Source organism: Cinclus cinclus, chromosome 18 (assembly GCF_963662255.1).
Source record: "Cinclus cinclus chromosome 18, bCinCin1.1, whole genome shotgun sequence".
NCBI classification, from domain to species: Eukaryota; Metazoa; Chordata; class Aves; order Passeriformes; family Cinclidae; genus Cinclus; species Cinclus cinclus.
Genome location: NC_085063.1, coordinates 6,154,490 through 6,168,245, shown reverse-complemented (window position 1 = coordinate 6,168,245; position 13,756 = coordinate 6,154,490). Strand labels below are relative to the sequence as shown.

General features: G+C 41.7%; 1 protein-coding gene across 3 annotated transcripts in view; it reads right to left on the bottom strand.

Annotated features, from left to right (window-relative positions):
* Window positions 1-13,756, bottom strand: part of TOP1 (DNA topoisomerase I) — a 66,548-nt gene that overhangs the window by 31,616 nt on the left and 21,176 nt on the right. For 2 of the 3 annotated variants that reach the window (XM_062505310.1, XM_062505312.1), the window contains one exon: window positions 5,490-5,592. In XM_062505310.1, coding sequence (XP_062361294.1) covers window positions 5,490-5,592 — 103 coding nt within the window. Of the gene's footprint in view, window positions 1-5,489; window positions 5,593-7,027; window positions 7,077-13,756 lie in introns of those variants that run through there. The other variant, XM_062505311.1, reaches the window with a different exon arrangement.

Below are 13,756 nucleotides of genomic sequence, written 5' to 3'. Positions count from 1 at the left end.
AATTCATTGTTCAGAGCTCCGTGAGTCCTTTGTTACCTTTCCTGCACATACCTCTCTGCCAACAGGCCAGCTTGGAGTCATGGAAGTAGGACAGCAAAATCCCCGTAAGACAGAGGGAAGCTCCAGGGGAAGTTAGCCTCAAAACAGGACAACTGGATCATAACAATGGCTCATAACCAGTCCTGCTGACAAAATAAGGTCTTCCTTCTCACCCAGACCACTGCAGCTGCATCACTGCAACAGGACTCAGAGCTATGCCTCTTGAAGGTGTTTAATGCTGACAAACCTGCACCGTTTGTGCATTTTAAAGGTAACCAAGTGCAGCGGGAGATCACATTAACATAGGCAGAACAAGGGACATCATCTACAAGTGTATCATGGTACTACCAGCTTAGTTCAGACAAAGGCCAGGTGAGTACACACATCTGAAGCACTCCATCCTTTGTGCCAGCTTGCTTACCGACTTCCATTTACAGTTTTAGTGTAAACAAGGACATCCAAAGGCTGTGGAGTGCACAGGCTGAAGCACATGAAGCAGAAAATGCATCAGAAAAAGCCATTTCCCTTGCCTGCAGGAGAGAGGAGAGGGAGAGAAAGGGAGCCCAGGCACCTGGCAGCAGCTGCTCAGGCCGAGATCACATGGGAAAGTCACAAGTGGAAAGTGTTTCCAAAGAACAGCAGATGTGCAGATCACAGCTTCCTCCTTCAAACTGCAACAGCTTCGCAGTAATTTAACACTGCATTCTTCAGGTGCCATTTATGTACGTTAATAATCCCTTCCCAGGCCCTTTCCATTCCAGCTTCAAAACCACAAGCTGGGAAGGATGCTGTATCTAAAGTGTCTCTTATTTCCTCTCTCTGCTGTAATTAGCTCATGACAGGGAATCTGCTACTAGCGAGTGCCAGAGCCGCTTGCCATCGGAGCTGTGCCTACTCGGGAGCTGCTGCAGCACAACCGAAGCGTAAAGTAACAGGGAGTTGTGATTTCAGTGCAGCCTAAAAACACGATGGGGACAGGGCACAGGTGACACAGCCCGTGTCTCGTTTGACGCAATACAGTATTAATGGAACCTGTGATCACATCCAGGCTAATGCACACCAAGGGAGAGCTGCCTGTGCAGGGAGCACTTCCAAAGCAGCAGCACCCCAGGGAAGGACAGGTTTTCAGCTGGCTTGCAGGATATTATGCTGTTAGAGGGTTATCATATGGAATTACAGGGAATAAACACGTGAGCCCCAAAGGTCTTGCTGGGTTTCTGGCAATGCAAGAAAACAACCTGAAACCATTCTGGTGAAAGAAGTCTTTTCACAGATAACAGATCAAGCCTTCAGCAAGAGGAACAAGATAAAAAGCTGGACTAATCAACAGCTGATAAAAATTTTAGTAATAAGAACAATATCCACACACTGAAATGAGGATCATACTTAGCACATGCTTTCTATGGATATGTGAGAATTAAGTAGACTACTAATTAAAAAGCAAAAATTTTCACTACTGGAAAGCAGTGTCACAATAGAAAACTGCTTAAGGTGAACTGTGCACTAAAATGGGGCAGAAAAACCCATGCTAGAGAACTGCAGGTGTGAAGTCCTTTTTAAAATTGTTTTTTAAAATTGTATTTACCCTATGTCAGGTATCTCTGCCTCTTCCTACCCCCAACACACACTGTTCCAGGCAGATCAGCATCACATAATAAACCAGAGGATATGTGCAAGACATCTGAACTGAAATTTATCTTCATCCATAGCTAGCAAATGCCTGCAATCTGTGTTTTTCCTAGCAAAACCATAAAATTAGAAGATGCCAGTGAAGATCAGGTTTATGGATCCCTTCTGTGTTCCATGCCTTGGTTCATCCCAAGCTGTGATCACAAGAGATTTAGTAAATGGAGGAAATATGCAATCTGACAGAAGATTTTCTTCCTGCGGCTCCAGTGCTTGTCAGGCTGACAGCAAGCTCTGCTGCAGAGCAGCCTCTCTGCTCCCATGCCCTGAGGCAGCTCTGCCCTCCTGAGGCTCCTGGCAGCCCACCCTCCCTGCAGAGAGCCCAGGACACCTGGCACAGACACACCTGTTACTGCCAACACTTCCAACCTGCTCGCTGACAAGGCCTGGCTTCAAAGGACCTGCTATTCCATTATTTTCTGTGGTCTACTTTTCCGAAACACTCAACTCCCACAGATCAGAAACCTATTACCACATGGGATTTGTTTCATTTTATTTTTATAACCACTGACATTTATATTTAATGGATGTGTATTAGATTTGTTTGCAGACCAGAAAGTATGGGGCTGAGAAAATGAGCAAAAAACCACACTTTGTTGGATAGTGATGTGGATTTATTCCTTGATACAGACTGTTCTTAAGTGGGCTTTGCATTTTCTTTCCTTGAGGGGTGATGAGGAGGTCTGAGGCACGCAAATGTTCTCTCCCAGTTTACTACAGCTGTAAATGAGTGGTTAAGACACATAAGTGTCATCTTGTGAGTGGGAGAGGAGGAAAGCAAGAACCAAAATTAAGAAGTTCTACATACCACTCCACACACTTCTGTCATATGAAATCAAAATTGTCTATTTTAGGTATTTCAGAGACTTATCTTGGTATTTTAGATCCTTCACAGTCTGGATACAGGAAACATTTATTCTCCTGCATCGGAGTTGTTCTGTCTTCTTGATGCAGGTTTTATTTTAAAAGCCTTTTTCAGTACAGGACAGGAAATGAAACTGTCAAACTATTACAGACAGACACAAAAACTATTTGCTTCAAACACAACCACACACTGCTCTTAACTGTGAGCACTGTGCTTCTCAGAATGCAATCAGGGGCTCTTCACACACCACAGATAAAATGTCACACAGGTACCAATCCAAGCCTCCCAGAAAACAATGGCTTCGACTTCTGCTAAAGCATCATTCAAACTCTTTTGAGAACTACCAAAGATACAGCAACACAGCAGCTTTTCTGAAATACAGAACGGATTTCGTGAAGATTTACATGCAATTCAATAAATCTAAGATAAACTTTTCCAAAGGATTAATTAACAGCCTTTTATCAAGTGCTTTAAAAATTCTTCATACGGGTAAAAACCATTGAAACCCCCCCACCCTGTTCTTGTTTCTTGGAGAATTTTTCTTTACTCTCTACTAGATTCATGGCTATTTTTTGCTTGTTTCTCCTTGTCAAAAGAGAAACTTCAGTACAAACAGGCAGGCTTTTTTCTTTCAAAAAATGGTAATCTAAAATCTGATTCTCACAGCAACTCACATTTATGGAATTGTACGGGTGACAGCTGAATCAAAGCATTTAGGGAAGAAATGTTTAAATTTCAATTATTTCTATGAAGTTCTATGAAGTTACAAGTTTGCTGTTTTTACACAGCAAAGAGCCAGGTACCCTGTGCATGACTGAACCTCAATGGGATAGTGAAGATTCTGGAGCAGTCCTGAAGGAGTGATCTCAAGAAGATCACAGGCATATCCATGTATGTTAACTTCCCAAAGAACCACATTTAAAACCAAATCTCAAGATTCAGCACTATAATACATTCATTTTTGAGGTGGAAGCTTTGAAAGGCAGAGTGTACACACTCAGTCTGGGAGAGTGAAGCCCTCCCTTGTGAAGGAACCTGAGGGGCAAAGCATTATTGTATCATCTCTCCCAAAAAATGCTTTGAACAAACCCCTGCACACGCATGCACCCAGTCACACCACCCACAGAGAGGGACCTTGTTTTGGGACCCCAGCATGCAGCAGGTACTGTGCTCACGGGACACACAAGCACTTAACAGAGACATGAAACAACTGGGAGCATTAGGCACAGTGCCTAGAAAACATGATGCCTTTCCCAGAGGGATTTCAAGACAACAGGCTAGGGAGGAAGGAAGTACTTCAAGATAAGGCATGATTCCATGTCACCTCCTGAGCTACACCTCGCAAAACATCACAGCCATTCTATCTTCTGTCCACTGTTTTGGTATTTATTGTTTGCAAAGTCAGCTTCATGTTATGAGCCATAATTAGTTCTTACAGTTAAAAACACGCTGACCATTTCCAACTCCTACACAAATGAAGTCAAAGCATTAATGAATTTGGGAATTTAAAGACAGTGCTTTAATTACTCCTTACAAAAGAATGTGCTCTGCTAAGATTTCAGGAGAATGGTGAAGCAGTGAACATTTGGAAATGTGAGGCAGTCAGTTTTGTGGTGCATGATGATCAGGAAAATGAAAACTAGAAATAAAGGCAATATAGATGTGTGAACAAAGGCAAAGAACATGTACAAAGCATTTAATCCTTGTTCTGAGAGCCAGCAAATGCAAGTTATTTGGCCTAGAGTTTTTTCCCCATCAAAGACACATTATGGAACAGTAGGCTTGTGTAACTTCTCGTAAAATCACAGAAAATTCAAATCAAATCTGAGCCCAATAAAGCAAACCCACTGCTCTGCACAGACTCCCTCCCCTTCATGCTTCTTTTTAATATAAATCATTGTTAACACAAACTTTTTTGTTTCTTTTTGGACAGCGCTATCACAGTTGCACAGCAATTACTTAATACACCCACCTGCCCACAGCATAAACACTGTCATTCAGCAAGTGTCATACCAGAAACCTTCCCTCCAGGGATTAGTTTTTGAAAGTTTTGGTGGCAATTTATGCTCCATGACATTTGTGGGTCATGAGTTACAAAAAGGAAAATTTCCCTGAGTAACATCCAAGCTGTGACATACTTGTCCTGTGCTCTACCACATCAAATTATCACACAGACCTCCATAACCTGGGTCCTGCAGTGCTCACCCCTGGCTCCCAGGGAGTACCTGGACCAAGGAATTCAGCAGCTCAAGAGCTACAGGCCATCACATCAATGTGGGTGACCTGACACATCAAACACCTTCCCCATCCAGTGGCAGTGCAGTGCATAAATCACATTGGACAAAACAGCACGCAGCCCTTTGGGATCCATCTAACCCAGCAGTTTCCCAGTGCTGCCCCACACAGCTGAGATATTTAGCCACCGTGGTGGCAGGCTAAGGTTCTGGAGGACCATCTTTCCAGACACTTCTAGTTATGAGAAGGCCTAGTAGCCACATAGGGGTCTCCTACTGCTGAAGGGGTGGAAGTTCACACCAGCATGAAGAGAACTCCATGTTTCTGAGAAACAACTGGAACCACACACAAAAGATTATGAACAAAAACCCATCAATCTGCATAAAGATGAGGCTGAGCTAGGAGGTTTCTACACCTTTAACAACACTAAGCTGCAATGATCTTTTATACATTAGTATCATCTCACATTTGCAACATACACAGCTTCAGCCACCCACATAAAAATGCAGGCAATGACAAAAATCAGGCTTAAAGCACCTACACTCATGAAAACCACACTCAAAATGTAGCAATTCCATGCTCATTTATTACCAGAGTAATTCTTGTAAGCCTGCACATTCAATGGTGTTTTAGCCTACAAAGACTTCATCCACCTTTTCCTCACCTATTACTGTGCTTGGACTTTTCCCGGTCTTTTTCCTTGTCCTTCTTGTGCTCTTTGTGCCGGTGCTCTCGGTCTTTGTGTTTATCTTTGTGTTTGTGAGAATCTGTAAGCAGAGAGGCAAAACAAAAGAAATTAAATTGGGAAAGAACTCCACACCTCCCTCGTGAACCTCTGCATTTTTCCCCACCACACTCTAGGATTTCCGTGATTCAAAATTTGTAACAAAAATCTTGGTTTCAGAAGTCCTAAATGGTTTCATTGTTCCTGCAGCACAAGTTAATTCATCTTGGCAACAGTTGCATTTACATGGTCTTTAGTTCAACGACCTTTAAATGCTTTATAGACCCTGAAGAAATGCAACCCTTCCATTAACTAGGTACTTATTGATATAGCAAGTTCAACCTTATTTAGCAGATGGGCAGCCTGGCCTCCTATGCCTCCAAGTATTCATGCTAATACACAGAAAGGATATAGGAGCAAAGAATAAAGCTGAGGCATCAGGCCTGTTGAACACAAAATTTAATACTTCTACATCCACAAGTATTTAATTTTGACAAAGCATCCTTCCCTTCCCCCTACTCAGAATAATTTTATTCCTATCCCCAAAAATACATAAAATGACAGGCAGAAAGCAAGGAAAATGGGGAGCAATGGCAGAAAATGAAAAGAAAGGGTGAAAAGGAGCAAGAATTCTCTCCTCCTGCTTCTCTTCTGCAGGACACATTTACCTCCCTCTGGTAACAGCTCCACCAAGAAAATCCAACCTGATAGCTGTAATGAGCTGCTCTGGTGGTCACCCACCCACACAGGTCAGGGCTGGTCCTAATTATGTGATAGGTCAGAAATGGCAGGTGGCACTCAAGTGAATCTATGGGAACACAGTAATTTTATTGCTATCTGCTTCTACTCTGAGTGACACTTCCCATCCTCAGTGACAACTGTGCTGTACAATGAAGTCCTTTAAAGCACCAAGAAAATTAATTCAGCAGAGAAAAAGAACAATACAGTTGAATTGTAAATAAACACATTCACAAGCATTTTTAACAAGTATATTAAAAAGAGGCTGAGGCTGCACTAGCAGCTCGAAACCGCCTCAAAAGACCACTTACAGTCAAGGTCAGTGTGATGGGAGGAATATATGCAACACCCAAAGACTCCCCCCCAGTTTTGTTCTGAGCAAGCTACTCTAAGTAACCAAAGTTAAGCAGGTTCTTCAGCTGTGCTGACTTTGGCAATTGTTTTTTCATATACTAGTAATAGAATTTCCACCAGAAATTTTGGATATAAGGTATTAATGCCTAATTAATTGCAAAGATGATACCATGCCTCTAAAAAGACTCCTATCCCTGCACTAAGAATAGGAAAGTGCAACAAAAGGATTTTGTGACTTTCAGAGTCACATGGGAAATGCACTGAAGAGCCAGGAACAAGCCTCATCCTCCTGACTCCAAGTCTTTCGCCACAAATTCATTTTTCTCCTTAAATGACACCAGCTCCTAAAACCTCAAAGCATTCAAACAGATTTAGAAGAAACATACCACAGAACATGATTTTAACCTATTGCTTTCTGTAACTTCAGGGTTTGCTTTCAGACACCTGCAGGGAAACAACATAAATGAACCAGGAATACTGACATTCAAGCCTCCAAGTTGCCTTCTGCACCTTTCCCCCATCCACCCAAACTGAAGAAATATTTCCTAGTGCTCTGGTGTACACAATGCACACATTTAAATCACAGGGCTTAAGTTTCCCATATTTTGATATTCTGATATACAGGCACGTGTCAAGTTATGTGGAACATTTGGTGTTACAGCATAAAGCACCCAAGAGTTTTCAAGTACCTAAAGAGCAAAATCTCCTTCACAGCAGGCAGACTCTGCAGGCAGCTCTAGCAAAGTGTGTGGGGACTGGACACCCACACGTTCTGAACTGCAGAGAAACACTTTCTCTGAGCCCTTCTTCCCACCAGGACAACACACATTTCACTGGCAAAAATGTTTTCACAGTGCATTTCACACTTGTGATTCTTCAGTTCAGCCAGGAGCTGGAAGATCTGACTGTTTGCAAACTGCCAGGGGTTTATTCCACAGAGGGTTTACTCACTGATTCCCACAGCCCTGGCTGCAGCAAACAGCAGCTATTTACCCTTGATGAATAGGTAAATTGCAAGAGAAACCAGCATGATGCTGTACACAGAGCTATGTACAGTCACTGTATAGCACAGACACAATCAATTTTTTCCTATCAACCAATCAATGGAAAACATGTGTGACTGTACTCAGCGCTGTTCTCTTTAGAACTAAGAGCCATACAATAACTTGTCACCAAGAAAAGCAAAAAACAGAACAGTTTACCTTGATCACCAGATTTCCTTGCAGCTGACTGTGCTTTACAGCTAAAATTAATATTTACTCTTGGAAAGCAGTTCCAAGGATATACCCTAGAACTGCTGGAGTTGGGTATCTGTTTCTTAACCCCTGGCTCTGCTTACAACAATTTAGTATTTTCAGACAATTAAAGCCTGGTACTCCAGGGAGGAAAGAAAAATAGCTTGACCAGTTAAACTAGCTCTGGCTTGCTAGGATTTGTTGCCAGACAGCTCAGCTTTCATTTGCTCTCTACCAAAGGACTGCTGACAGAAAGGTCTTCCACGGAGCTATTCTGGCTCAAAGGCCACAGTGGCTGGGGAACAATGGGTCCTGTGCACGGTCTGAAATCAAATGCGAAAAGATGTCACGGCAGAGCTACCTGGTGTCTCTCACTATGAGCAACACTTTAAATGTAGTACTTCCATGGAGATGGAGCTCCCAAGCACATCACCTAAGGGTTAAATTATTCTGGAATATTTGCCTAGTATTCAAATTCTGTGGTGCTGCTTTCTGACACAATGCCATGAGGTAGGTTAAGAATGAAGACTTCAAAAGAGTTTATTAAATAGTCTTGAACTGACATATGTATGTCCTCAGAAGGCATTAAAGCTCTTGGTCTATCTTTTTTTTTTTTTTTTTTTTTTTTTTTTTTTTTTTTTTTTTTTTTTTTTTGTAGAGGGTGGAGCTGGATGAAGTTCAGGAGACTGGGTCATTAAAAAGCACAGGATTCTTTTTTTTGGCATTCTACATAAAAATGCTTTGTTCCAGACTGGCTTTAGCTAAGGAGTCTATGCCTATGGTTATTTGGTGGCTGACATGAAACAAGTTTAAGCCATTTCATCCTCATTTGGGTACCCACTTGCCAGGAACCCGTGCAGCATCACCTCTGACTGAACTACACAGGCAACAGATGCCTCAGCTGGGAACGGGGCCACCTCACTCCAAGCCTCATCAGCACAGAGGCAATCAACGGGAAGTGTTCCTGTCTGTAATGTATCTTCCTTGATATATTTAGCATATTGATTCCTAGAAGAATCTTCCAGCCTCCAGTAACTCTCTCCCAGCTTGCAGCTGATTAGTAGTTGACTAAGTCCAGCCTCACATCAGCTACGGAAAGAGCTCTGACATAATCTCACATTCAGATAGATTTGTTTCCTGCTTTTTATGTCTTTCAGTATGTCTGTTCCCTCTAACACAAAACAAAGAGATAAATACTATTCCTTCTCCAGGACCATTAGCAAAATCCACCACCTACCGTGAGCAAAGTTTAAACCCCCAAAAGCATATGTGATATTCAAATATTTCTGAAAACGCAAAGGCTCTCTTCACCACAAGGTTACAGCGGGGACAGGGGGTTATGTTCACTGGGCGAGGATCCATTACCCCTGAGGCTTTCCCTTCAGTATCCTCTAACCCAAACATAGCTTTTGGCATCTCTTCTGTTCTAGAAAGCTTCATGTCTCTGGCACTGGATCTCTGTCTGTTAATGCTGAGCCTGGTATGTCTCCAAAAGATTACCACAGTGCCTGTACTATTCCTGCCATTCCCCTGTACCTCCAACAAATCACGAGCAGCTCTGCATTTTTGTAGGGCTGATTCATCTTTTAACTCTGTTAGATTACAAGGATGCTGATTTAAGGATGGGAAATTCTAAGCACTTTTGGTCTGTGGCTCCGTGTTGTTCCCCGCTCCGCCTTCGCTCCAGCGCTGAGTCCCCGGGGAAAGGCTGAGTCACAACCCTATTTGCAATACTTGTATATATGTCTGCCTGGAACAGGGAAGTTTTATTCTTTATCCAGGAACAGAGCTGTAAAAGGTCAGGCACCTCCAACTGCAGCAGGGCAAGAATGGGGATGAAGGCAAAGAAAGCCTCTTCCAGCAGGCTCTTGACAACTGGAGAGGAAGAGTCCCAACAGATGGCAGAGGTGAGCAGTCCCCTTTCACAACAAGGACAACCCTTGGCTTAATTAGTCTGGTGACAAAACAATTATGTGGGACTGTGATGTTTTAATTCATGAGCCAAATTCATTTGCCTCAGAAACACTTCTGAACACCTGTCTCTGCACACCTTCCAAAATATATGTCACAATCAAGGGAAGTTGGGCTACTTCCTACATTAATATTTCAGTTTTGACACAACTTTTCTAATAAAATACTGAAATCAGAGACGAGTGTAAGCTCCTGTATGCCCAATTAGTACAGCTGTCAAGAGAGTAGTGTTGGCACATGATACAGGATGCTACAGATGCCATTTTATCCCACTCCCACCACCCACTTTTATTTCTCTTCCATCATTTTGCACTAGAATTTTTTTGTAAAGAACTGAGAAAAAAAGGTGTGAGCACAATCTGGTTCCTACTAATTTTTCCCCAATTAAGTGAGGTAGCCAGCAAATTAACACCTGGTAACCTCAATTTCTGGCCAACAGTAGCTTTTCCAGATAAATATTAGCCTTTCAGATTTGCTTTGACTTTCTGTTCATCTTCTTCTAAATTTTTGTGGGCACAATTCAAATAGCTCATTAACCTGCTCACAGAGAGGTTCCTTTGTTCTTTAAAATGTCTTACTAGATTCTGCGGACTTTTTGTATTTTCTTTCTGGTTCCACAAACATCCCAATTTCTTTTTCCCTTGCTAGAAATACTTCTAATGCTGAGTATACTTGAGTCTAATCTGTTTGAAGCATCATCTCAATACTGCTCTACACCACTGCAATGTCCAGAAAGGTGATTTAAGCTTTCTGGATTCTTTGGATCACAATCTGTGCCAAAAATCTGAGGACACAGCATGAAAAATCCATCTTTTTACCAACATTTTTAACTTCTTGTTATTCCACTAACACTTCTGCTTCAGATCAACGGCTGAAATTTCTGCCCTGAGTTAAATCCAATGTCTCAGTGTTAGCTGTGTGTTACAGGAGAAGCAAACAAGCTGTCAAGGCTTTCAGGATCACTGATGTGCATGAGCACAGGGCTCTCTCTTGTACTTAACTTGAAGCATGAACAAGAAACCCTCTGCTACTGGCAGAGATGAAACCAGCAGGGTCTTTTCAGCCTCTCTGGAAAGGAGAAGAGAGTCCTAAAAAAGACTTCTCCAGTTCCACTGCTAAATTATGCAGCTGAAAGTGAGATAACTCTAACACTGGATTAGGTTCAAAAGGTGGTCAAGTTCAAAAACTTCCTGTCACTGGAGAAATGGTCAGTCCCTTCTCAGCTGGAACACCACCTTCACTTAAGGCCAGGCACTCCACAGCAGCCTCTTTACAAGTTAAGCTGAATTCTTCTCACTGGTTGTGATGCAATAGTAAGCAAAGCTTAAAGTCTCTTTATTACTGCCTAAATTAAAGAATTTTACTGATTTTTTTCTCTCCCCCACAGGCTCTTTTACGCATTCATCCTAAAACGCAGATTATCAGAAAAATACTTCTTACTTCCAAGGTTTTTCCCCATTTATTTTGTCAAAACATATTACTTTCAGATTTTTAATTTCTTATATTTTGTATATAAAGACTACTATTAAAATTACCACAGTTCAGTTGATGAAATGATGCCAGGAAGGGTTATGAGTGTTCAAACATGTGAATATAGTCCAAGGTGTCTAAAATATTACTAATGTTCCAGGCAAAGAACACATACTTTTGCCCTTGGCATCAGACCAGAATGGTCTAGTGTTGCACTAACTTTTACAATACACAGATGGCAGCCAGTAGAAAGAGTGTAACATTGAGTCATTATCCAAGATCTTTGACACAGATAGTGACAGAGTTATAGTACATTACCTAAACAGGCAATGTAATCCCACGTGTAAAGGTCACTCTGTGAGGTGCTGGTCAATTTATAAATCTTGCCTGAGAAAGCAAACATGGCACAGAGTTAAAAAATCCTATTTGCAGGCCCTGTGTGGCTCAGAAAAACCACCACATGGTGAACATGGCATGGTCGGAGGCACAGGGACCCTCACTCTTAAACAGGTTTTAACTCCAGACAAGTCATCTGACTTCATGTGTTTTATTTAACAATGTCAAACCCACATACAATTATCCCACCTGAGTAATCTGGAAGAGGTCTAATTTTTTCTAAAATACTTGTATTCCAGTTAGAGGAAGTCACATTATGGTCATGGTGTTCAAGTAATCAGTTGAACAGCATTTCTGGAATTTATTTAAATGGATTGACACAGATGTAGCTCAGGAAAGAGAGAAGCTCCTGGCAGAAAACAGAACTGCATCTAGGTATGGGAGACAACACCTTTCTCAATAAAGCCAGGCAGACAAAGAAAACCAAAGTGTACATATGAAAGGTACAGAAACTGGAAAACGTCTCTACACAGCTGCACGTGTCAAGAGGAGAAAACCATACCCAGAAGGCATTGTTCAGAGAGATGATGGTATTGTGGATGATACACTGGAGTAGAAAACCATAATCTAAAATAAACTTCCCAAGTGAAACTGGATATGTCACTTAGCGAGCCTATTTACACAACTGCAGAATGCACATAAAACATTTACCCTGAGAAAGTATTGCAGGTCTGTTTGCTGGGCTGATTTATTTCTGCAATAACTCAGTGCAAAACATTTGGAATACTGAAATGAGAGTGACTGAAACTGTGAAACCACCACTTGAGTCTCCCATAACCTAAGCCTGAAATTCAATAGCAGAAGTAGGACTGGGGTTTTCAGTCAAAAAAGGAAAGAAACTACAATGATAATGAAGCAAGACTGTCTGGCTTCTGCTTCCTCATTTCACAATGCCATACTTAATGGCAAGGATACCCATTCCAAAAGCAACTTGACACAAAACCTTTTACCAGTGTTTATTAAGATATCTCCACAATCTACAGTGCCTAAGAAATCTAAATCCTTAAAACCCTTCTTGAAGTCAAATTTAAATGAAACAAGTTACTGTGCTATCACAAGCTTATTTCACTTCAGGTGCGTCGCTGGGTCAGGTGCAGCAACTCGGGGATGCTGACACGTCAACACTTCACTGTTTCCCTCCATAAATCAGATAAAATCCTGAGTTTTATAGTTTACTGCAAAACAACTAAACTAGCTGTGACTAAGCACAAGTGGAATACACAATGCAGCTCTTTACTGTGAAGTTTAGATCTGCAGTCATTCATTTTCCAGTCTTCCAAGAAACAGAAGAAAAAAGTTGGGAAAACTCAAAAAGGGAGCCTGAAGAAGTACAGTAGAAAAAACCCAACAGTTTTTCCTTTCTAGGGCAGGAACTTTATTACTGAAAGTAAAACTCCGCCAGAGAACATTCTTCCTTTTTCTAAGGGCTCAAATGAAGAAATATAGCACAACTGAATAGAATTCTATTCATTTCCCAGACCGTATTTACTCTGAGACAAAACCTGTTTTGGTCTGACCCAGAATTGACCACACCACATAGTAACCAGTTCTGCCAAAGCTTGAAAACTTAGTACTTTTGATAGAAACAGAGTAAAACCAGTGACCTCACAGCCCCTCTCCACACTTCAGCAGTTACTTGAGACAAAAGATACTCCAGGGCCAGACAGATATGATGTCTTCTCCCTTAAAAGGACTGGAAAACTTGGCTTCTGGGAAACTTGGCTTCAGAACAAGACAGACCCCTTAGATACTGCATTCTTCATTAGTCTTGTCATTTGAAGGCCCAGTATTCCTTGTTTTTGAATAGAGGGAAAAGAGGAAACCAATGGAATGACTTGGTGATGAATCTTCATAGGAGAATAGAGACAGGAGGATAGAGAGCCATTCTCAGCCATTAGAACAACTCCACCAACTTCTCAAGAAGTTCCCCTATGCTCCAGTTTTAGTATGCAAGCAAGGATATTACACAGCTTGTTCAAAACACAAAGTCTGCAAAACAAGATCAACACACCTTGTGCTCCACTGCAAGAAACCTCAGGACAA